Source organism: Oncorhynchus mykiss, chromosome 17 (genome assembly GCF_013265735.2).
Source record: "Oncorhynchus mykiss isolate Arlee chromosome 17, USDA_OmykA_1.1, whole genome shotgun sequence".
In the NCBI taxonomy this organism is placed as follows: Eukaryota; Metazoa; Chordata; class Actinopteri; order Salmoniformes; family Salmonidae; genus Oncorhynchus; species Oncorhynchus mykiss.
The window spans coordinates 7,951,153-7,977,641 of NC_048581.1; the positions used below are offsets into that span (position 1 = coordinate 7,951,153).

The 26,489-nt window shown below is 45.5% G+C and overlaps 1 protein-coding gene across 5 annotated transcripts in view; it reads right to left on the bottom strand.

Annotated features, from left to right (window-relative positions):
- LOC110491210 (mitotic arrest deficient 1 like 1) overlaps window positions 1-26,489 on the bottom strand; it is a 115,636-nt gene that overhangs the window by 62,519 nt on the left and 26,628 nt on the right. For all 5 annotated transcript variants that reach the window (XM_036948757.1, XM_036948756.1, XM_036948758.1 and 2 more), the window contains 5 exons: window positions 15,517-15,603; window positions 12,913-13,057; window positions 10,525-10,665; window positions 5,922-5,978; window positions 4,639-4,730 (listed from right to left, as the gene is read on the bottom strand). In XM_036948757.1, coding sequence (XP_036804652.1) covers window positions 4,639-4,730; window positions 5,922-5,978; window positions 10,525-10,665; window positions 12,913-13,057; window positions 15,517-15,603 — 522 coding nt within the window. The remainder of the gene's footprint in view (window positions 1-4,638; window positions 4,731-5,921; window positions 5,979-10,524; window positions 10,666-12,912; window positions 13,058-15,516; window positions 15,604-26,489) is intronic.

Here is a 26,489-nt window from a genome sequence, read left to right on the forward strand (position 1 = left end):
TATTCATGGGTTACATTTTAACTTACAAACAAACATTTTAACTTGTTTTGGACTGACGCCCGACTGAGCATTATTCTCAATACAAAGTCAATTAACGCTGATGAAGATTTCTCCAAAAGTAAATGATAGTGGTTCCCCATTCCCATACAACCCCATTCTGAAGGAGACATGTCAAGGTAGAAGGAAAACCTCTGGTCGTCGCTGGCTAACCTCTGGTCGTCGTTATGATGTCACAGATTGACATTAGATGCAGCATGACGTCAGCGTCGCTGGCTAACCTCTGGTCGTCGTTATGACGTCACAGATTGACATTAGATGCAGCATGACGTCAGCGTCGCTGGCTAACCTCTGGTCGTCGCTGGCTAACCTCTGGTCTTCGTTATGATGTCACAGATTGACATTAGATGCAGCATGAGGTCAGCGTCGCTGGCTAACCTCTGGTCGTCGTTATGATGTCACAGATTGACATTAGATGCAGCATGACGTCGGCGTCGCTGGCTAACCTCTGGTCGTCGCTGGCTAACCTCTGGTCGTCGTTGGCTAACCTCTGGTCGTCGTTATGATGTCACAGATTGACATTAGATGCAGCATGACGTCAGCGTCGCTGGCTAACCTCTGGTCGTCGCTGGCTAACCTCTGGTCGTCGTTGGCTAACCTCTGGTCGTCGTTATGACGTCACAGATTGACATTAGATGCAGCATGACGTCAGCGTCGCTGGCTAACCTCTGGTCGTCGTTATGATGTCACAGATTGACATTAGATGCAGCATGACGTCAGCGTCGCTGGCTAACCTCTGGTCGTCGCTGGCTAACCTCTGGTCGTCGCTGGCTAACCTCTGGTCGTCGTTATGATGTCACAGATTGACATTAGATGCAGCATGACGTCAGCGTCGCTGGCTAACCTCTGGTCTTCGTTATGATGTCACAGATTGACATTAGATGCAGCATGACGTCAGCGTCGCTGGCTAACCTCTGGTCGTCGTTATGATGTCACAGATTGACATTAGATGCAGCATGACGTCAGCGTCGCTGGCTAACCTCTGGTCGTCGTTATGATGTCACAGATTGACATTAGATGCAGCATGACGTCAGCGTCGCTGGCTAACCTCTGGTCGTCGTTATGATGTCACAGATTGACATTAGATGCAGCATGACGTCGGCGTCGCTGGCTAACCTCTGGTCGTCGCTGGCTAACCTCTGGTCGTCGTTGGCTAACCTCTGGTCGTCGTTATGATGTCACAGATTGACATTAGATGCAGCATGACGTCAGCGTCGCTGGCTAACCTCTGGTCGTCGCTGGCTAACCTCTGGTCGTCGCTGGCTAACCTCTGGTCGTCGTTGGCTAACCTCTGGTCGTCGTTATGACGTCACAGATTGACATTAGATGCAGCATGACGTTGGCGTCGCTGGCTAACCTCTGGTCGTCGCTGGCTAACCTCTGGTCGTCGTTGGCTAACCTCTGGTCGTCGTTATGATGTCACAGATTGACATTAGATGCAGCATGACGTCAGCGTCGCTGGCTAACCTCTGGTCGTCGCTGGCTAACCTCTGGTCGTCGCTGGCTAACCTCTGGTCGTCGCTGGCTAACCTCTGGTCGTCGTTATGACGTCACAGATTGACATTAGATGCAGCATGACGTCAGCGTCGCTGGCTAACCTCTGGTCGTCGTTATGATGTCACAGATTGACATTAGATGCAGCATGACGTCAGCGTCGCTGGCTAACCTCTGGTCGTCGTTATGATGTCACAGATTGACATTAGATGCAGCATGACGTCAGCGTCGCTGGCTAACCTCTGGTCGTCGCTGGCTAACCTCTGGTCGTCGTTGGCTAACCTCTGGTCGTCGTTATGACGTCACAGATTGACATTAGATGCAGCATGACGTCAGCGTCGCTGGCTAACCTCTGGTCGTCGTTATGATGTCACAGATTGACATTAGATGCAGCATGACGTCAGCGTCGCTGGCTAACCTCTGGTCGTCGCTGGCTAACCTCTGGTCGTCGCTGGCTAACCTCTGGTCGTCGCTGGCTAACCTCTGGTCTTCGTTATGATGTCACAGATTGACATTAGATGCAGCATGACGTCAGCGTCGCTGGCTAACCTCTGGTCGTCGTTATGATGTCACAGATTGACATTAGATGCAGCATGACGTCAGCGTCGCTGGCTAACCTCTGGTCGTCGTTATGATGTCACAGATTGACATTAGATGCAGCATGACGTCGGCGTCTCTAATGACCACATTGCCATCCGTCTAAAGTCAATTTGACAAAATGAAAAGGCAGAGTTGTTTCCTCCTAAACATGAACCTTCTTCAGCAGTGGGGTGGTATTTCCAGGCTCTTCAGTCGACTGTCAGTCTGTCCAGAGTGACTTTAGGTCAGCACTGTGACGTCACCTTGACAACGTTCATAACGACTGTCAGTCTGTCCAGAGTGACTTTAGGTCAGCACCGTGACGTCACCTTGACAACGTTCATAACGACTGTCAGTCTGTCCAGAGTGACTTTAGGTCAGCACCGTGACGTCACCTTGACAACGTTCATAACGACGGCATGACGCCAGAGTGACTTTAGGTCAGCACTGTGACGTTATGAACGTTGTCAAGGTGACGACTGACAGTCTGTCCAAATCAAATAAAATTTATTTATATAGCCCTTCGTACATCAGCTGATCTCAAAGTGCTGTACAGAAACCCAGCCTAAAACCCCAAACAGCAAGCAATGCAGGTGTAGAAGCACGGTGGCTAGGAAAAACTCCCTAGAAAGGCCAAATCCTAGGAAGAAACCTAGAGAGGAACCTGGCTCTTCTGGCTGTGCCGTGTCCAGAGTGACTTTAGGTCAGCGCTGTGACGTCACCTTGACAACGTTCATAACGACGGCATGACGCCACAGAGTGACAACGTATGAAGAGTTTTAACGTTCCACTGTTCTATAATTTAGTGTTCTAACGTTCTGTGTTCTATAATTTAGTGTTCTAACGTTCTGTGTTCTAGCGTTCTGTGTGTGTCTAGTAGTTGAGGGAGCTTGTTGATCTCCAGTGTGATAGTAATGTCAGGGGGACTTCCTCAATAGGCTTCCTGTCTCCTTCACTCTTCATCACATGATCAACGACTTGATTCTCCCTCCATACCTGTCTGACCTCCATTTCTTCCTCTATCGCTCCCAGTGGACCTCGCATCCCTCTCCTCCTCTTCTTCACCCCCCACTTCTCTAACTAACCTCTTCTCCCAGCCTCTCCTCCTCTTCTTCACACCCCACTTCTCTAACTAACCTCTTCTCCCAGCCTCTCCTACACCCTCTTCTCTAACTAACCTCTTCTCCTCTTCTTCACCCCCCACTTCTCTAACTAAACTCTTCTCCCAGCCTCTCCTCTTCACCCCCCTCTTCTCCCACCTGGCCCCCCACGCTCCCTAGCAACCCGTCTGGCCCCCCGCGCTCCCTAGCCAGCCACCTGGCCCCCCGCGCTCCCTAGCCAGCAAGCCTGGCCCCCCGCGCTCCCTAGCCAGCCAGCCTGGCCCCCCGCGCTCCCTAGCCAGCCAGCCTGGCCCCCCGCGCTCCCTAGCCAGCCAGCCTGGCCCCCCGCGCTCCCTAGCCAGCCAGCCTGGCCCCCCGCGCTCCCTAGCCAGCCGTCTGGCCCCCCGCGCTCCCTAGCCAGCCGTCTGGCCCCCCGCGCTCCCTAGCCAGCCAGCCTGGCCCCCGCGCTCCCTAGCCAGCCAGCCTGGCCCCCCGCGCTCCCTAGCCAGCCGCCTGGCCCCCCGCGCTCCCTAGCCAGCCAGCCAGCCTGGCCCCCGCGCTCCCTAGCCAGCCAGCCTGGCCCCCCGCGCTCCCTAGCCAGCCGCCTGGCCCCCGCGCTCCCTAGCCAGCCGCCTGGCCCCCCGCGCTCCCTAGCCAGCCGCCTGGCCCCCCGCGCTCCCTAGCCAGCCGCCTGGCCCCCCGCGCTCCCTAGCCAGCCAGCCTGGCCCCCCGCGCTCCCTTGCCAGCCAGCCTGGCCCCCCGCACTCCCTAGCCAGCCAGCCTGGCCCCCCGCGCTCCCTAGCCAGCCGCCTGGCCCCCGCGCTCCCTAGCCAGCCAGCCTGGCGCCCCCGCGCTCCCTAGCCCAGCCAGCCTGGCCCCCCCGCGCTCCCTAGCCCAGCCAGCCTGGCCCCCCCGCGCTCCCTAGCCAGCCAGCCTGGCCCCCCCGCGCTCCCTAGCCAGCCAGCCTGGCCCCCCCGCGCTCCCTAGCCAGCCAGCCTGGCCCCCCCGCGCTCCCTAGCCAGCCAGCTTGGCCCCCCCGCGCTCCCTAGCCAGCCAGCCTGGCCCCCCCGCGCTCCCTAGCCAGCCAGCCTGGCCCCCCCGCGCTCCCTAGCCAGCCAGCCTGGCCCCCCCGCGCTCCCTAGCCAGCCGCCTGGCCCCCCGCGCTCCCTAGCCAGCCGCCTGGCCCCCCGCGCTCCCTAGCCAGCCGCCTGGCCCCCCCGCGCTCCCTAGCCAGCCGCCTGGCCCCCCCGCGCTCCCTAGCCAGCCAGCCTGGCCCCCGGGCTCACTCCATTCTCTCTCACCCTCCACTCCTCTGAACTCCTCCTCTCTGTAAATGGCTCAGTATGGTAGTACTGAACCATATAGTATGGTACTTCACCTCTCTACTGGTGTTAAGTGTGTGAGTTACCGGAGTGTGTTGACTTCCTCGTTCGTTGCTAAGGGGTTGCCCTCGGCGACGGAGTCTTGCTGCTTCTTCATAACCTCCAGCTCCAACTCCATCTAGAACACAGAGACACACACACTTACTAACCCAGACTAACATAAAAACAGACCCAATCACTCCGATGCCTTCCCCCTCCCTCCGGCCCACTCTCCCCCATCTCCCCCCGGCCCCATCTCCCCCTCTCCCCCATCTTCCCCCTCCCTCCGGCCCCCTCTCCCCCCTCCCTCCGGCCCCCTCTCCCCCAACTCCCCCCGGCCCCCTCTCCCCCAACTCCCCCCCCCCTCCGGCCCCCTCTCCCCCATCTTCCCACTCTCCCCCATGGCCCCCTCTCCCCCCTTATCTCCGGCCACCTCTCCCCCCTACCTCTCCCCCTGGCCCCCTCTCCCCGGCCCCCTCTCCGGCCCCCTCTCCCCCTCCTTCCGGCCACCTCTCCCCCCTCCCTCCTCTCCCCCCCTCTTCCCCCTCCCTCCGGCCCCCTCTCCCCCTCCCTCCGGCCCCCTCTCCCCCCCCCCCCCTCTTCCCCATCTCCCCCCTCCCTCCGGCCCCCTCTCTCCCTCCGGCCCCCTCTCCCCCCGGCCACCTCTCCCCTCCCTCCGGCCCCCTCTCTCCCATCTTTCCCCTCCCTCCGGCCCCCTCTACCCCCGACCTCCAGCCCCTTCCCTCCGGCCCCCGACCTCCCCCCCCCCCCCACCCTCCAGCCCTCTCTCCCTCCATCCATCCATCTCTCCCTTCTTCCCACTGACCAACTCTCCCTCCCCCTCATATATTCCATCCCCCTCTTCCTCCATCCATGTATCCCTCCTCTCCCCCTCATATATTCCACCTCCCTCTCTAAATGCTCTATACCACTATTCCCTAAACAGACAGCACACCGGTGCATCCCCCTCCATCTGTCTCTCCTCTGATGGAGACTAATCAATGAAGGAGATGTCTGGGTAACAAGGGAAGAGAGGAGGAGAGGGACGCGGCTCGTGATTCAACACCACTCAGACACACACAACGATACATCCATTCATTCCTCTCCCTCTTCTGTCTCTCCTCAGACAGAGAGGTAATCACAAGGTGGAGAGACGAGAGGGTGTGTGTGGCGAGACGAGATGATTTCACACGTGTCACTTCCCATCTCCACGGCAATTGTGACGTTGCCCTGGAAACAGGAACAGCCAAGTGTGTGTTATAAACGACCGCCGTCTAGGAAAAACACGTGTTATTTCACAGGGTGTGTGTGTGGGTGTGTGTACACTCACAGTCTGTACTTGTAGTTTGAGGGCCCCAGCCTCCTCTTGGGCTTTAGTCAACAGAACCTGCAGAAGAGGGAGAAAAACACCACTTAGACAAGAGGGGGGGGTGTGTGTGTGTGTGTGTGTGTGTGTGTGTGTGTGTGTGTGTGTGTGTGTGTGTGTGTGTGTGTGTGTGTGTGCGTGGCAGGCAGATGGAGGAAGACTGGTAGAGAGACAAATATTCTATAACAGCCTCCACTCTTCCTGGAGGGCTTTCCCACTAGATGTTGGAACATTGCTGCGGGGACTTGCTTCCATTCAGCCACAAGAGCACTAGTGAGATCAGGCACTGATGTTGGGAGACCAGGCCTGGCTCGCAGTCAGGGATCTGTGCAGGACAGTCAAGTTATTCCACATCGATCTCGACAAACCATTTCTGTATGGACCTTGCTTTGTGCACAGGGGCATTGTCATGCTGAAACAGGAAAGGGCCTTCCCCAAACTGCCACAAAGTTGGAAGGAACAGAATCGTCTAGAATGTCATTGTATGTTGTAGCGCTAATATTACCCTACACTTGAAATAAGGGGCTCGAACCGTGAAAAACAGCCACAGACCATTATTCATCCTCCACCAAACTTTACAGTTGGCACTTTGCATTGGGGCAGGTAGCGTTCTCCTGGCATCCTCCAAACTCAGATTCACCCGTCGGAATGCCAGATGGTGAAGCGTGATTAATCCCTCCAGAGAAGGCGTTTCCAGAGTCCAGTTGCGGCGAGCTTTACACCAGTCCAGCCGCGAGTGTTATTGAGCATGGTGATGTTAGACTTGTGTGCGGCTGCTCGGCCATGGAAACCCATTGAAGCTCAGATCACGTGGTTACCACCCTGCATGAACACGGCTCTGGGATACGAATAAATAACATCAGCTAGGAAAACAGCCAGCTAATGTTAGCTAGCTAACAGTACACTGTAGCTTGAAATTAAACCACTGTCTGTCAAAATTAGAAACGTGTAATATCTGTCATTGTGCTGATGTTGCTTCCAGAGGGCAGTTTGGAACTTGGTAGTGAGTGTTGTAACAGAGGGCAGACAATTTTTACAAGCATTTTTACAAGCATTGCACTTCAGCACTCTGCGGTCCCGTTCTGCTGAGGTCGTGTCGCCTACCACTTCACGGCTGAGCCATTGTTGCTTCTAGATGTTTCCACTTCACAAAAACAGCACTTAAAGTTGACCGGGGCAGCTCTAGCAGGGCAGAAATTTCACAAACTGACTTGTTGGAAAGGTGGCATCCTATGACGGTGCCCATGTTGAAAGTCACCGAGCTCTTCAGTAAGGCCATTCTACTGCAAATGTTTGTCTATAGAGATTGCATGGATGTATGCTCAATTTTATACCCCTGTCAGCAACGGGTATGGCTGAAATAGCCAAATCCACTAATTTGAAGTGGTGTCAACATAACATACATACATACATGCACAGTTGAAGTCAGAAGTTTACATACACTTAGGTTGGAGTCAATAAAACTAGTTTTTCAACCACTCCACAAATGTCTTGTATTAACATATTATAGTTTTGGCAAGTCGGTTAGGACATCTACTTTGTTGCATGACAAGTAATTTTTCCAACAATTGTTTACAGACAGATTATTTCACTTAATTCACAGTATCACAATTCCAGTGGGTCAGAAGTTGACTGTGCCTTTCAACAGCTTGGAATATTTAAAATAAATTGGTAATGTCTTTAGAAGCTTCTGATAGTCTGACATAATTTGAGTCAATTGGAGGTGTACCTGTGGATGTAGTTCAAGGCCTACCTTCAAACTCAGTGTCTCTTTGCTTGAAATCATGGGAAAATCAAAAGAAATCCGCCAAGACCTCAGAAAAAAGACCTCCACAAAAATGATAGAAAACTCTGGTTCATCCTTGGGAGCAATTTCCAAATGCCTGAAGGTACCAACAATAGTACGCAAGTATAAACACCATGGGACCACGCAGCCGTCATACCGCTCAGGAAGGAGACGCGTTCTGCCTCCTAGAGATGAACGTACTCTGGTGCGAAAGTGCAAATATATCCACAGTAAAACGAGTCCTATATCAACATAACATGAAAGGCTGCTCAGCAAGGAAGAAGCCACTGCTCCAAAACCGCCATAAAAAAAGCCAGACTATAGTTTGCAACTGCACATGGGGACAAAGATCATACTTTTGGAGAAATGTCCTCTGGTCTGATGAAACAAAACCAGAACGTTTTTTTCCAATATTAACCATCGATGTGTTTGGAGGAAAAAGGGGAAGGCTTGCAAGCCGAAGAACACCATCCCAACCGTGAAGCACGGGGGTGGCAGCATCATGTTGTGGGGGTGCTTTGCTGTAGGAGGGACTGGTGCACTTCACAAAATAGATGGCATCATGAGGTAGGAATACTACATGGATAGATTGAGGCAACATCTCAAGACATCAGTCGGGAAGTTAAAGCTTGGTAGCAAATGGGTCTTCCAAATGGACAATGACCATATTTCTAAAGTTGTGGCAAAATGGCATAAGGACAACAAAGTCAAGGTATTGGAGTGGCCATCACAAAGCTCTGACCTCAATCCTACAGAATATTTGTGGGCAGAACTGAAATGGCATGTGTGAGCAAGGAGGCCTACAAACCTGACTCAAGTACACCAGCTCTGTCAGGAAGAATGGGCCAAAATTCACCCAAATTATTGTGGGAAGCTTGGGGTCATATTGCACTTCCTAAGGCTTCCACTAGATGTCAACAGTCTTTAGAACCTTGTTTGAGGCTTCAACTGTGAAATGGGGGCGAATGAGAGGAGATTGAGTCAGAGGTCTGCCAGAGAGGCATGAGCTGACCACGCGCGTTCACATGATAGTTTGCTTGCGTTCCATTGCAATTCTACAGACAAAGGAATATTCCGGTTGGAACATTATTCAAGATTTATGTTAAAAACATTCTAAAGATTGATTCTATACATGGTTTGACATGTTTCTACGGACTGTAAAGGAACTTTGACTTTTCGTCTGCACCTAGTGATGGCGCCGCATGAATTTTGATTACTGGGCTAAAACACGCAAACAAAAATGAGGTATTTGGACATAAATGATGGACTTTATCGAACAACACAAACATTAATTGTGGTACTGGGATTCCTGGGAGTGCATTCTGATGAAGATCATCAAAAGGTAAGTGAATATTTCTAATGTTATTTCTGACTTCTGTTTACTCCACCACATGGCGGATATCTGTTTGGGTTGTTTTGGTCTCTGAGCGCCGTACTCAGATTATTGCATGGTGTGCTTTTTCCGTAAAGTTTTTTTGAAATCTGAACGAGCGGTTGCATTAAGGAAATGTGGATCTAAATCCATGCATAACAGTTTATTATGAGTATTCCTGTAAATTGATGTGGCTCAAAATCACCGGATGTTTTGGAACTACTGAACGTAACGCGCCAATGTAAACTCAGATTTTTGGAACTTCACCGAACACAACATACATGTATTGTGTAACATGAAGTCCTATGAGTGTCATCGGATGAAGATCATCAAAGGTTAGTGATTAATTTTTATCTCTATTTCTGCTTTTTGTGACTCCTCTCTTTGGCTGGAAAAATGGCTGTGTTTTTCTGTGACTTGGCTCTGACCTAAACATAATCGTTTGGTGTGCTATCGTCGTAAAACCTTTTTGAAATCGGACACTATGGTGGGATTGACAACAAGTTTATCTTTAAAATTGTGGATAATACTTGCATGTTTGAGGAATTTTAATTATGGGATTTCTGTTTTGAATTTGGCGCCCTGCACTTTCACTGGCTGTTGACGAGGTGGGACGCTAGCGTACCGAGAGAGGTTAACTAGCTAACGTTAAGTGACGTGTGTGATCTTACACTTTGTTTGCCTAGCTAGGTTCATGGTTTCCCTAACTTGCTAGCTATAGGTCTTAAATTAAAAGTGTACTGTCAGTTGAGCGCCAAGTGTTCGCTCTGAGAGCAAAACGAGATGGGCGGGGCTAAAGCTCAGAGAGCAAAACGAGATGGGCGGGACTAAAGCTTAAGAAGGTGTGAACTCTGCTGAATGGGTGTAGACAAAGAAGAGCTCTTCACCAGATACCAAAACATTCAAAGACCATTTTCTCAAAAGTGAGTTTACAAAGTTGATCAACTTCAAAGCAGAATTACTTTCCCATTGTTCAACTGTAGTGTATGAGATCCCATCGTGTAGCTCTGTGTGTCTACTTCTATCCAATGTAAAAAATAAAAAAACAAACACACAATTTACAATTCTGCTCCATAAGACCGAATCTATGTTGAGACAGAGACACAGACAGACATCTAGGTTGAGACAGAGACACAGACAGACATCTAGGTTAAGACAGACAGAGACACAGACAGACATCTAGGTTGAGACAGAGACACAGACAGACATCTAGGTTGAGACAGAGACACAGACAGACATCTAGGTTGAGACAGACAGACATAGACAGACATCTATGTTGAGACAGAGACACAGACCGAATCTATGTTGAGACAGAGACACAGACAGACATCTAGGTTGAGACAGAGACACAGACAGACATCTAGGTTGAGACAGACAGAGACACAGACACAGACAGACCGTCTCCCTACCTCCATCTCTGTATTGTGGTTCTGAGTCTTGGTCAGTACATCTTCTGCCTCTCTGAGTCTGCGGCTGAGTTGAGGAGTGTAGTCACTAGAAGACAGCTCACTGTCATAGGACTCCAGGATAGCGCGCATCCCATCCCTCTCCTGGAACACACAGGAAAAAGAGACAGTGAGTGTAGTCACTAGAAGACAGCTCACTGTCATAGGGCACCTGGAACACACAGGAAAAAGAGACAGTGAGTGTAGTCACTAGAAGACAGCTCACTGTCATAGGGCACCTGGAACACACAGGAAAAAGAGACAGTGAGTGTAGTCCCTAGAAGACAGCTCACTGTCATAGGGCTCCTGGAACACACAGGAAAAAGAGACAGTGAGACAACTAAAAACACATTCATTATTGAGGAACGTAGGCTTTTGTCATAAACCATTTTTAAAATGTATTCAACAAGGCAAGTCAGTTAAGAACTAATTCTTATTTACAATGACGGCCTCCCGCCGGCCAAACCAGGATGACGCTGGGCCAAATGAATGTAGATGCTAATCTGGCTAATGGTGCTAACCATAGTACTATATCTGAATGTAATTCACTATGAAAAGAAAAAGTTTTGGAAAGAGAGCAATGGCCGCCGACGTGTTATATAGATCGTTGAAAATGAATGTCTATAAAATATATATATATATATATATATATATACATACACACACACACACACACACAGTCATCTCAGGGATCCGTCTTAAAAACATCACACAGTGGAAATGTCAGAGGTCCTCTCATCATTAAACAGTCTAAAATAAATAGACACAAAATGCCTAAATACTTCCTAATAATATCCCAGGTGTTCAGGTGGAGTTGACCTTTAAGAGAACACAACTGGCCCCCTTAACATGTGTGTATGTGCCTCTCATTTCCAAGTCAATTAAACGGAGACCTGGGGAGGTAACTCTCCTAAAAATCACTCTCTCTGGAACGTGTGAGGCTGTGAAGGTCATGGTAGGGCTGTGAAGGTCATGGTAGGGCTGTGAAGGTCATGGTAGGGCTGTGAAGATCATGGTAGGGCTGTGAAGGTCGTGGTTGGGCTGTGAAGGTCATGGTAGAGCTGTGGAGGTCATGGTAGGGCTGTGGAGGTCATGGTAGGGCTGTGGAGGTCATGGTAGGGCTGTGGAGGTCATGGTAGGGCTGTGGAGGTCATGGTAGGGCTGTGGAGGTCATGGTAGGGCTGTGGAGGTCATGGTAGGGCTGTGGAGGTCATTACATCTTGCTGAGATGTAGAATGTTCATCCTGTGTTGTTAACGGCTGTGATGTAATGAGGGCGTGTCAAATCAGTCGGCCACAACGGCGATCATAACAACGAAGGACAGACGCAGAGAATGAGGGAAGAAGAGAAAGATGGAGAGAGAGAGAGAGAGAGAGGGAGAGAGAGAGAATAACCAAATTGGTGTGAAATGACCGTTTAATTCAGACCGACGGAACTTTGGTTGTTTTCTCGCCAGTCATTTGTCACAGAACAAACTACTGAGACCAATCACACACCCATCATCACACCCATCAACACACACACCCCCATCAACACACACACCCCCCATCAACACACAATGGTGTAAAGATGTCCTACTCAGGATGCTTACTGTGACCCCCACCGCACGGTTGTGTGTTGCCCAAACTAAACTAAGTGTCTGCCCCGCTGGCTACTGACTGTCTATTAAGACGTAATAAAATGTACTCTGTCTGTCTGTCTATATCTATCTATCTTAATAACAAATCAGTCAGGTCAACTGATAACACACACACACAGATAACAGTCCCATTTAGCATTTTATTATTTTCATACATTTTTTATTTATTTATATAAACAAAATTGGTTTTGGTCAACTTATCTGTTGTGATAATAGGATTCTACCACGTCAACACACACACACACACATACACACACACACACACACACCCCCCCCTGTCTACTCGGATTAAAGAGCGTGTTGGCTAATATGAAAGAGACGATGATGAGAAACATTAAGCAGCCTAAAGCAGGTTGTGTCTCTTATCCAAGACCTCCACCAACAGTCGCTGTATCACAGAGCCGTCAGTTCCATGTAGACTGTCTGAGCCTCCTTAAAAGGGGGACGTCAGCATACTGGTAGGGGCCCTTAATCTACTTCCCCAGAGTCACATGAACTCCTGGATACCTTTTATAATGGTCTCCACAGGCAGTTGCTATCTAGCGAAAATGCTAACTAGCGTTAGCGCAATGATAAAGTCTACTGTAGTTAGCGTCGGCTCGCTAAACCACCTCTTAACTTCCTTCAGAACGGACACAGAGACATAGCAGTTTCCGCCAGTTGATCTGACACACAAACACACACAAACACACACACACACACACACACACTACCTTGGTGAGCAGCAGCACTCTCTTCTGTAGTCGTCTGACCAGGGATTCCTGGGTCTCTCTCTTCTTCTGTTCTTCCAGAGATTTAGAACGTAGCGACAACAGCTCCCCCTGGAGGTCAGCCTTAGACCGCTCCACTGACCTACAGCTGTGGAGGGAGGAGGGGGGGGGGGGGGGGGGGGGGGGAGCTTTAGAATGTAGACAACAGCTCCCCCTGGAGGCCAGCCTGAGAACGCTCCACTGACCTACAGCTGGGGGGAGGAGAGAGCTTTAGAATGTAGACAACAGCTCCCCCTGGAGGCCAGCCTGAGAACGCTCCACTGATCTACAGCTGGGGAGGGGAGGAGGAGGGGGGGAGAGCTTTAAAATGTAGACAACAGCTCCCCCAGGAGGCCAGCCTTAGACCGCTCCACTGACCTACAGCTGGGGGGGGGAAGGAGAAGGACAAGGGGGGGAGAGGGGGACTCTAAACCCCCCCTCTTTCCCTTCAGTCCCTCTTAATGGGTGTGTTCCATTAATAATACATTGTCCGTAAGCGTGCTCCTGTTCACTGCTTCCCACAAATCTTAAAGCATTGGATTGGGAGGAATGAACAAGAGGACGCTTCCACCATGCTTCACTAAACCTCTTTTCCTTTCAAATCAGTGAAGGGAAGTGAACACAGAGGAAGGAGAGATATCCTCCCTGTTCTCTCTACTTTCCTCAGTGCTTCTCGTTCCGGCTTCCTCCTCCTCCCTCTCCACCCCTCCCCCCTGCACTCCATCTCTCCTCGTTATCTAGTGCTTCTAAACAGTGATACAATTTCATAATTAGCTCAGGAAGGATCAAGAGAGGGTAGCTCGTTAGCTAACGACTAGCACAAACACACACACACAGAAACACACACCTCTATGCTGGGGATTAGTGTAGCGGTACTAACGAAGTCAAGATGAGTCTAATTAGCTGTCTGACTATTTAGATCAAACCCACACTGCTGGGGGAGAGAAAGAAGGAGAGCTGGGGAGGGGGAGAGAGAGAAGGAGAGCTGGGGAAGGAGGGGGAGAGAAAGAAGGAGAGCTGGGGAGGGGGAGAGAAAGGAGAGCTGGGGAGGGGGAAGGAGGGGGAGAGAAAGAAGGAGAGCTGGGGAGGGGGAGAGGTGGACACGATAGAGAGAAGGAGAGCTGAAGGAGGAGGAGACACTAACTAAACAGAGCATCTGATACCTATAATACTATAGCACGCTAACTAAACAAAGCATCTGATACCTATAGTTCTATAGCACGCTAACTAAACAGAGCATCTGATACCTATAGTACTATAGCACGCTAACTAAACAGAGCATCTGATACCTATAGGACTATAGTACTATAGCACGCTAACTAAACAGAGCACCTGATACCTATAGTTCTATAGCACGCTAACTAAACAGAGCATCTGATACCTATAGTTCTATAGCACGCTAACTAAACAGAGCACCTGATACCTATAGTTCTATAGCACGCTAACTAAACAGAGCATCTGATACCTATAGTTCTATAGCACGCTAACTAAACAGAGCATCTGATACCTATAGTTCTATAGCACGCTAACTAAACAGAGCATCTGATACCTATAGTTCTATAGCACGCTAACTAAACAGAGCATCTGATACCTATAGTTCTATAGCACGCTAACTAAACAGAGCATCTGATACCTATAGTTCTATAGCACGCTAACTAAACAGAGCACCTGATACCTATAGTTCTATAGCACGCTAACTAAACAGAGCATCTGATACCTATAGTTCTATAGCACGCTAACTAAACAGAGCACCTGATACCTATAGTTCTATAGCACGCTAACTAAACAGAGCATCTGATACCTATAGTTCTATAGCACGCTAACTAAACAGAGCATCTGATACCTATAGGACTATAGTACTATAGCACGCTAACTAAACAGAGCATCTGATACCTATAGTTCTATAGCACGCTAACTAAACAGAGCATCTGATACCTATAGGACTATAGTACTATAGCACGCTAACTAAACAGAGCACCTGATACCTATAGTTCTATAGCACGCTAACTAAACAGAGCATCTGATACCTATAGTTCTATAGCACGCTAACTAAACAGAGCATCTGATACCTATAGTTCTATAGCACGCTAACTAAACAGAGCATCTGATACCTATAGTTCTATAGCACGCTAACTAAACAGAGCATCTGATACCTATAGTTCTATAGCACGCTAACTAAACAGAGCATCTGATACCTATAGCACGCTAACTAAACAGAGCATCTGATACCTATAGCACGCTAACTAAACAGAGCACCTGATACCTATAGTACTATAGCACACTAACTAAACAGAGCACCTGATACCTATAGTTCTATAGCACGCTAACTAAACAGAGCATCTGATACCTATAGCATGCTAACTAAACAGAGCATCTGATACCTATAGCATGCTAACTAAACAGAGCATCTGATACCTATAGCATGCTAACTAAACAGAGCACACTAACTACACTGAACCGTGTCTCATGAGCTAGTGAGCGTTTGTCCTTTGCCAAGATAATCAATCCATTCACCTGACAGGTGTGGTATATGAAGAAGCTGATGAAGCATCATGATGTGTGTGTTACCTGCTGGTGAGAGTGTAGTTGTGTTGTTTGACAGCGATCTCTCGTTGTTGGATCTGAATCACCTCTCTGGACAGATCCTCTGGTGTCCTGCAGGGGACACAACACATAGTTAACACACTGGACAGAGGAGAGAGGAGGAGAGAGGAGGAGAGAGGAGGAGAGAGGGAAGAGAGAGCAGGGGAGGAGGAGGAGAGAGGGAAGAGAGAGCAGGGGAGGAGGAGGAGAGAGGGAAGAGAGAGCAGGGGAGGAGGAGAGAGGGAAGAGAGAACAGGGGAGGAGGAGAGAGGGAAGAGAGAGCAGGGGAGGAGGAGAGAGGGAAGAGAGAGCAGGGGAGGAGAGGGAAGAGAGGAGGAGAGAAGGAAGAGAGATGAGGACTAATTAGTGTGAGGGAACAGACAGATAGGTAGGTTCTAAAGAGATCACACAGCTTGTCAAAGTGCTCCAGTCTCCAGTCCTAAAGCTTAACTGATGGAGCTCGACTACAGCAGCTCAATTAACCAACCCCGTCGGTCTCCCAAGTAGCACCCTATTCCCTATATAGAACACTACTATAGACCAGAGCCCTATTCCCTATATAGTGCACTACTATAGACCAGAGCCCTATTCCCTATATAGAACACTACTATAGACCAGAGCCCTATTCCCTATATAGAACACTACTATAGACCAGAGCCCTATTCCCTATATAGAACACTACTATAGACCAGAGCCCTATTCCCTATATAGTGCACTACTATAGACCAGAGCCCTATTCCCTATATAGAACACTACTATAGACCAGAGCCCAATTCCCTATATAGTGCACTACTATAGACCAGAACCCTATTCTCTATATAGAACACTACTATAGACCAGAGCCCTATTCCCTATATAGTGCATTACTATAGACCAGGGCCCTATTCCCTATATAGTGCACTACTATACAGGGCCCATAGGGAATCGGGTGCCATTTGGGATAATTGCTGAATCTCCGGAAGATTCTATTCTTTCAAGTCAATTCTTTCAAAAGACTAACTATTAAAATTATTTCCACCAGCTTCCCTTCTCCTCAAATTACACAGTCTGGAGCAGTGGTTACTACCCTGTTAAACACCATGACAGTTTATTACTGGTTACTACCCTGTTAAACACACTGTGACAGTTTATTACTGGTTACTACCCTGTTAAACACCATGACAGTTTATTACTGGTTACTACCCTGTTAAACACACTGTGACAGTTTATTACTGGTTACTACCCTGTTAAACACCGTGACAGTTTATTACTGGTTACTACCCTGTTAAACACTGACAGTTTATTACTGGTTACTACCCTGTTAAACACCGTGACAGTTTATTACTGGTTACTACCCTGTTAAACACCGTGACAGTTTATTACTGGTTACTACCCTGTTAAACACCGTGACAGTTTATTACTGGTTACTACCCTGTTAAACACCGTGACAGTTTATTACTGGTTACTACCCTGTTAAACACCGTGACAGATTATTACTGGTTACTACCCTGTTAAACACCGTGACAGTTTATTACTGGTTACTACCCTGTTAAACACCGTGACAGTTTATTACTGGTTACTACCCTGTTAAACACTGACAGTTTATTACTGGTTACTACCCTGTTAAACACAGTGACAGTTTATTACTGGTTACTACCCTGTTAAACACTGACAGTTTATTACTGGTTACTACCCTGTTAAACACAGTGACAGTTTATTACTGGTTACTACCCTGTTAAACACCGTGACAGTTTATTACTGGTTACTACCCTGTTAAACACCGTGACAGTTTATTACTGGTTACTACCCTGTTAAACACCGTGACATTTTATTACTGGTTACTACCCTGTTAAACACCGTGACAGTTTATTACTGGTTACTACCCTATTAAACACCATGACAGTTTATTACTGGTTACTACCCTGTTAAACACCGTGACAGTTTATTACTGGTTACTACCCTGTTAAACACCGTGACAGTTTATTACTGGTTACTACCCTGTTAAACACAGTGACAGTTTATTACTGGTTACTACCCTGTTAAACACCATGACAGTTTATTACTGGTTACTACCCTGTTAAACACTGTGACAGTTTATTACTGGTTACTACCCTGTTAAACACAGTGACAGTTTATTACTGGTTACTACCCTGTTAAACACAGTGACAGTTTATTACTGGTCACTACCCTGTTAAACACTGTGACAGTTTATTACTGGTTACTACCCTGTTAAGCACTGACAGTTTATTACTGGTTACTACCCTGTTAAACACTGACAGTTTATTACTGGTTACTACCCTGTTAAACACTGACAGTTTATTACTGGTTACTACCCTGTTAAACACCGTGACAGTTTATTACTGGTTACTACCCTGTTAAACACCGTGACAGTTTATTACTGGTTACTACCCTGTTAAACACCGTGACAGATTATTACTGGTTACTACCCTGTTAAACACCGTGACAGTTTATTACTGGTTACTACCCTGTTAAACACCGTGACAGTTTATTACTGGTTACTACCCTGTTAAACACTGACAGTTTATTACTGGTTACTACCCTGTTAAACACAGTGACAGTTTATTAGTGGTTACTACCCTGTTAAACACTGACAGTTTATTACTGGTTACTACCCTGTTAAACACAGTGACAGTTTATTACTGGTTACTACCCTGTTAAACACCGTGACAGTTTATTACTGGTTACTACCCTGTTAAACACCGTGACAGTTTATTACTGGTTACTACCCTGTTAAACACCGTGACAGTTTATTACTGGTTACTACCCTGTTAAACACTGACAGTTTATTACTGGTTACTACCCTGTTAAACACTGACAGTTTATTACTGGTTACTACCCTATTAAACACCGTGACAGTTTATTACTGGTTACTACCCTGTTAAACACCGTGACAGTTTATTACTGGTTACTACCCTGTTAAACACTGACAGTTTATTACTGGTTACTACCCTGTTAAACACAGTGACAGTTTATTACTGGTTACTACCCTGTTAAACACCGTGACAGTTTATTACTGGTTACTACCCTGTTAAACACTGACAGTTTATTACTGGTTACTACCCTGTTAAACACCGTGACAGTTTATTACTGGTTACTACCCTGTTAAACACCGTGACAGTTTATTACTGGTTACTACCCTGTTAAACACCGTGACAGTTTATTACTGGTTACTACCCTGTTAAACACTGACAGTTTATTACTGGTTACTACCCTGTTAAACACCGTGACAGTTTATTACTGGTTACTACCCTTTTAAACACAGTGACAGTTTATTACTGGTTACTACCCTGTTAAACACCGTGACAGTTTATTACTGGTTACTACCCTGTTAAACACCGTGACAGTTTATTACTGGTTACTACCCTGTTAAACACTGACAGTTTATTACTGGTTACTACCCTGTTAAACACCGTGACAGTTTATTACTGGTTACTACCCTGTTAAACACCGTGACAGTTTATTACTGGTTACTACCCTGTTAAACACCGTGACAGATTATTACTGGTTACTACCCTGTTAAACACCGTGACAGTTTATTACTGGTTACTACCCTGTTAAACACCGTGACAGTTTATTACTGGTTACTACCCTGTTAAACACTGACAGTTTATTACTGGTTACTACCCTGTTAAACACAGTGACAGTTTATTAGTGGTTACTACCCTGTTAAACACTGACAGTTTATTACTGGTTACTACCCTGTTAAACACAGTGACAGTTTATTACTGGTTACTACCCTGTTAAACACCGTGACAGTTTATTACTGGTTACTACCCTGTTAAACACCGTGACAGTTTATTACTGGTTACTACCCTGTTAAACACCGTGACAGTTTATTACTGGTTACTACCCTGTTAAACACCGTGACAGTTTATTACTGGTTACTACCCTGTTAAACACCGTGACAGTTTATTACTGGTTACTACCCTGTTAAACACCGTGACAGTTTATTACTGGTTACTACCCTGTTAAACACCGTGACAGTTTATTACTGGTTACTACCCTGTTAAACACCGTGACAGTTTATTACTGGTTACTACCCTGTTAAACACAGTGACAGTTTATTACTGGTTACTACCCTGTTAAAAACACTGTGACAGTTTATTACTGGTTACTACCCTGTTAAACACAGTGACAGTTTATTACTGGTTACTACCCTGTTAAACACTGACCGTTTATTACTGGTTACTACCCTGTTAAACACTGACAGTTTATTACTGGTTACTACCCTGTTAAACACTGTGACAGTTTATTACTGGTTACTACCCTGTTAAACACCGTGACAGTTTATTACTGGTTACTACCCTGTTAAACACCGTGACAGTTTATTACTGGTTACTACCCTGTTAAACACCGTGACAGTTTATTACTGGTTACTACCCTGTTAAACACCGTGACAGTTTATTACTGGTTACTACCCTGTTAAACACCATGACAGTTTATTACTGGTTACTACCCTGTTAAACACCGTGACAGTTTATTACTGGTTACTACCCTGTTAAACACCATGACAGTTTATTACTGGTTACTACCCTGTTAAACACTGTGACAGTTTATTACTGGTTACTACCCTGTTAAACACCGTGACAGTTTATTACTGGTTACTACCCTGTTAAACACCGTGACAGTTTATTACTGGTTACTACCCTGTTAAACACCGTGACAGTTTATTACTGGTTACTACCCTGTTAAAACACCGTGACAGTTTATTACTGGTTACTACCCTGTTAAACACCGTGACAGTTTATTACTGGTTACTACCCTGTTAAACACCGTGACAGTTTATTACTGGTTACTACCCTGTTAAACACCGTGACAGTTTATTACTGGTTACTACCCTGTTAAACACCGTGACAGTTTATTACTGGTTACTACCCTGTTAAACACCGTGACAGTTTATTACTGGTTACTACCCTGTTAAACACCGTGACAGTTTATTACTGGTTACTACCCTGTTAAACACCGTGACAGTTTATTACTGGTTACTACCCTGTTAAACACCGTGACAGTTTATTACTGGTTACTACCCTGTTAAACACCGTGACAGTTTATTACTGGTTACTACCCTGTTAAACACCGTGACAGTTTATTACTGGTTACTACCCTGTTAAACACTGTGACAGTTTATTACTGGTTACTACCCTGTTAAACACCGTGACAGTTTATTACTGGTTACTACCCTGTTAAACACCGTGACAGTTTATTACTGGTTACTACCCTTTTAAACACCGTGACAGTTTATTACTGGTTACTACCCTGTTAAACACCGTGACAGTTTATTACTGGTTACTACCCTGTTAAACACCGTGACAGTTTATTACTGGTTACTACCCTGTTAAACACCGTGACAGTTTATTACTGGTTACTACCCTGTTAAACACCGTGACAGTTTATTACTGGTTACTACCCTGTTAAACACCGTGACAGTTTATTACTGGTTACTACCCTGTTAAACACTGTGACAGTTTATTACTGGTTACTACCCTGTTAAACACCATGACAGTTTATTACTGGTTACTACCCTGTTAAACACTGTGACAGTTTATTACTGGTTACTACCCTGTTAAACACTGTGACAGTTTATTACTGGTTACTACCCTGTTAAACACCATGACAGTTTATTACTGGTTACTACCCTGTTAAACACTGACAGTTTATTACTGGTTACTACCCTGTTAAACACTGTGACAGTTTATTACTGGTTACTACCCTGTTAAACACTGTGACAGTTTATTACTGGTTACTACCCTGTTAAACACCATGACAGTTTATTACTGGTTACTACCCTGTTAAACACTGACAGTTTATTACTGGTTACTACCCTGTTAAACACAGTGACAGTTTATTACTGGTTACTACCCTGTTAAACACTGACAGTTTATTACTGGTTACTACCCTGTTAAACACTGACAGTTTATTACTGGTTACTACCCTGTTAAACACCGTGACAGTTTATTACTGGTTACTACCCTGTTAAAAACACTGACAGTTTATTACTGGTTACTACCCTGTTAAACACCGTGACAGTTTATTACTGGTTACTACCCTGTTAAAACACCGTGACAGTTTATTACTGGTTACTACCCTGTTAAACACCGTGACAGTTTATTACTGGTTACTACCCTGTTAAACACACTGACAGTTTATTACTGGTTACTACCCTGTTAAAACACCGTGACAGTTTATTACTGGTTACTACCCTGTTAAACACCGTGACAGTTTATTACTGGTTACTACCCTTTTAAAACACCGTGACAGTTTATTACTGGTTACTACCCTGTTAAACACCGTGACAGTTTATTACTGGTTACTACCCTGTTAAACACCGTGACAGTTTATTACTGGTTACTACCCTGTTAAACACTGTGACAGTTTATTACTGGTTACTACCCTGTTAAACACTGTGACAGTTTATTACTGGTTACTACCCTGTTAAACACCATGACAGTTTATTACTGGTTACTACCCTGTTAAACACTGACAGTTTATTACTGGTTACTACCCTGTTAAACACAGTGACAGTTTATTACTGGTTACTACCCTGTTAAACACTGACAGTTTATTACTGGTTACTACCCTGTTAAACACTGACAGTTTATTACTGGTTACTACCCTGTTAAACACCGTGACAGTTTATTACTGGTTACTACCCTGTTAAAAACACTGACAGTTTATTACTGGTTACTACCCTGTTAAACACCGTGACAGTTTATTACTGGTTACTACCCTGTTAAAACACCGTGACAGTTTATTACTGGTTACTACCCTGTTAAACACCGTGACAGTTTATTACTGGTTACTACCCTGTTAAACACACTGACAGTTTATTACTGGTTACTACCCTGTTAAAACACTGTGACAGTTTATTACTGGTTACTACCCTGTTAAACACCGTGACAGTTTATTACTGGTTACTACCCTTTTAAAACACCGTGACAGTTTATTACTGGTTACTACCCTGTTAAACACCGTGACAGTTTATTACTGGTTACTACCCTGTTAAACACCGTGACAGTTTATTACTGGTTACTACCCTGTTAAACACTGACAGTTTATTACTGGTTACTACCCTGTTAAACACTGACAGTTTATTACTGGTTACTACCCTGTTAAACACCGTGACAGTTTATTACTGGTTACTACCCTGTTAAACACTGTGACAGTTTATTACTGGTTACTACCCTGTTAAACACCATGACAGTTTATTACTGGTTACTACCCTGTTAAACACTGACAGTTTATTACTGGTTACTACCCTGTTAAACACAGTGACAGTTTATTACTGGTTACTACCCTGTTAAACACTGACAGTTTATTACTGGTTACTACCCTGTTAAACACTGACAGTTTATTACTGGTTACTACCCTGTTAAACACCGTGACAGTTTATTACTGGTTACTACCCTGTTAAAAACACTGACAGTTTATTACTGGTTACTACCCTGTTAAACACAGTGACAGTTTATTACTGGTTACTACCCTGTTAAAACACCGTGACAGTTTATTACTGGTTACTACCCTGTTAAACACCGTGACAGTTTATTACTGGTTACTACCCTGTTAAACACACTGACAGTTTATTACTGGTTACTACCCTGTTAAAACACCGTGACAGTTTATTACTGGTTACTACCCTGTTAAACACCGTGACAGTTTATTACTGGTTACTACCCTTTTAAAACACCGTGACAGTTTATTACTGGTTACTACCCTGTTAAAACACCGTGACAGTTTATTACTGGTTACTACCCTGTTAAACACCGTGACAGTTTATTACTGGTTACTACCCTGTTAAAACACCGTGACAGTTTATTACTGGTTACTACCCTGTTAAAACACCGTGACAGTTTATTACTGGTTACTACCCTGTTAAAACACCGTGACAGTTTATTACTGGTTACTACCCTGTTAAAACACCGTGACAGTTTATTACTGGTTACTACCCTTTTAAAACACCGTGACAGTTTATTACTGGTTACTACCCTGTTAAAACACCGTGACAGTTTATTACTGGTTACTACCCTGTTAAACACCATGACAGTTTATTACTGGTTACTACCCTGTTAAACACCGTGACAGTTTATTACTGGTTACTACCCTGTTAAAACACCGTGACAGTTTATTACTGGTTACTACCCTGTTAAACACCGTGACAGTTTATTACTGGTTACTACCCTGTTAAACACCGTGACAGTTTATTACTGGTTACTACCCTGTTAAACACCGTGACAGTTTATTACTGGTTACTACCCTGTTAAACACCGTGACAGTTCATTACTGGTTACTACCCTTTTAAAACACTGTGACAGTTTATTACTGGTTACTACCCTGTTAAACACCGTGACAGTTTATTACTGGTTACTACCCTGTTAAACACCGTGACAGTTTATTACTGGTTACTACCCTGTTAAACACTGTGACAGTTTATTACTGGTTACTACCCTGTTAAACACTGACAGTTTATTACTGGTTACTACCCTGTTAAACACCGTGACAGTTTATTACTGGTTACTACCCTGTTAAACACCGTGACAGTTTATTACTGGTTACTACCCTGTTAAACACAGTGACAGTTTATTACTGGTTACTACCCTGTTAAACACTGTGACAGTTTATTACTGGTTACTACCCTGTTAAACACTGACAGTTTATTACTGGTTACTACCCTGTTAAACACCATGACAGTTTATTACTGGTTACTACCCTGTTAAACACTGACAGTTTATTACTGGTTACTACCCTGTTAAACACTGACAGTTTATTACTGGTTACTACCCTGTTAAACACTGACAGTTTATTACTGGTTACTACCCTGTTAAACACCGTGACAGTTTATTACTGGTTACTACCCTGTTAAACACCGTGACAGTTTATTACTGGTTACTACCCTGTTAAACACTGTGACAGTTTATTACTGGTTACTACCCTGTTAAACACCGTGACAGTTTATTACTGGTTACTACCCTGTTAAACACCGTGACAGTTTATTACTGGTTACTACCCTGTTAAACACCGTGACAGTTTATTACTGGTTACTACCCTGTTAAAAACACTGTGACAGTTTATTACTGGTTACTACCCTGTTAAACACTGTGACAGTTTATTACTGGTTACTACCCTGTTAAACACCGTGACAGTTTATTACTGGTTACTACCCTGTTAAACACCTTGACAGTTTATTACTGGTTACTACCCTGTTAAAAACACTGTGACAGTTTATTACTGGTTACTACCCTGTTAAACACTGTGACAGTTTATTACTGGTTACTACCCTGTTAAACACCATGACAGTTTAACTGAACAGACATATATAAACTCAACATGTAAAGTGTTGCTCCCATGTTTCATGAGCTGAACTAAACCATCACAGGAAATGTTCCATACGCACAAAACAAACAAAGCTGATTTCTCTCAAAGTGTATAATAATCCATCCACCTGACAGGTGTGGCATATCAAGAAGCTGATTAAACAGCAGGATCATTACACAGGTGCACCTTGTGCTGGGGGGACAATAATAAAAACGGCCACTAAAATGTGCAGTCGTGTCAAACACAACGCCACAGGCGTCTCAAGTTGAGGGAGCGTGCAATTCGCACGTTGACTACAGGAATGTCAACTAGAGCTGTTGCCAGAGAATTGAATGTTCATTTCTCTACCATAAACCACCTCCAATGTCATTTTAGAGAATTTTTTACATCCAACCAGCCTCATAACCGCAGACCATACGTATGACGCTGTGTGGGCGAGCGGTTTGCTGATGTCAACGTTGTGAACAGAGGGCCCAATGCTGGCGGGTTGGGGTTATGGTATAGGCAGGCAGGCATAAGCTACAGACAATGAACACAATGGCAATTTGAAGGCACGAAAATACCCTCTCGAGATCCTGATGCCCATTGTGAGGCATCTTTTGACCAACAGGTGCATATCTGGTCTAATGAATTGTAACTCAACAAAATCAATGAAATGATGCATGTTTATATTTTTGTTCAGTACATTTACTAGTAATGACCTCCATCTCATCTGACCCCAACTGCAAAAAATAAAAATAAAATGTGACAAACCTTAAAATAGGGTTTATTAACCTAATTCATGATGGTTAAATGTGTGTGTACCCCTTTAAGAGCATCCCGCAAATCTGGGCTAGAAAAAAACCCGAATATCTCTCAGATAAAAAGTGTGGACACAAAACCGTCTGTTTCTATGCCAGAGGCTGTGGTACAGCTACGCCCAGAGACATACAGTATATTAACCAGTGTGTGGTACAGCTACACCCAGAGACATACAGTATATTAACCTGTGTGTGATACAGCTACACCCTATAGACATACAGTATATTAACCTGTGTGTGATACAGCTACACCCAGAGACATACAGTATATTAACCTGTGTGTGGTACAGCTACACCCAGAGACATACAGTATATTAACCTGTGTGTGGTACAGCTACACCCAGAGACATACAGTATATTAACCTGTGTGTGATACAGCTACACCCAGAGACATACAGTATATTAACCTGTGTGTGGTACAGCTACACCCAGAGACATACAGTATATTAACCTGTGTGTGGTACAGCTACACCCAGAGACATACAGTATATTAACCTGTGTGTGGTACAGCTACACCCAGAGACATACAGTATATTAACCTGTGTGTGGTACAGCTACACCCAGAGACATACAGTATATTAACCTGTGTGTGGTACAGCTACACCCAGAGACATACAGTATATTAACCTGTGTGTGATACAGCTACACCCAGAGACATACAGTATATTAACCTGTGTGTGGTACAGCTACACCCAGAGACATACAGTATATTAACCTGTGTGTGATACAGCTACACCCTATAGACATACAGTATATTAACCTGTGTGTGATACAGCTACACCCAGAGACATACAGTATATTAACCTGTGTGTGATACAGCTACACCCTATAGACATACAGTATATTAAC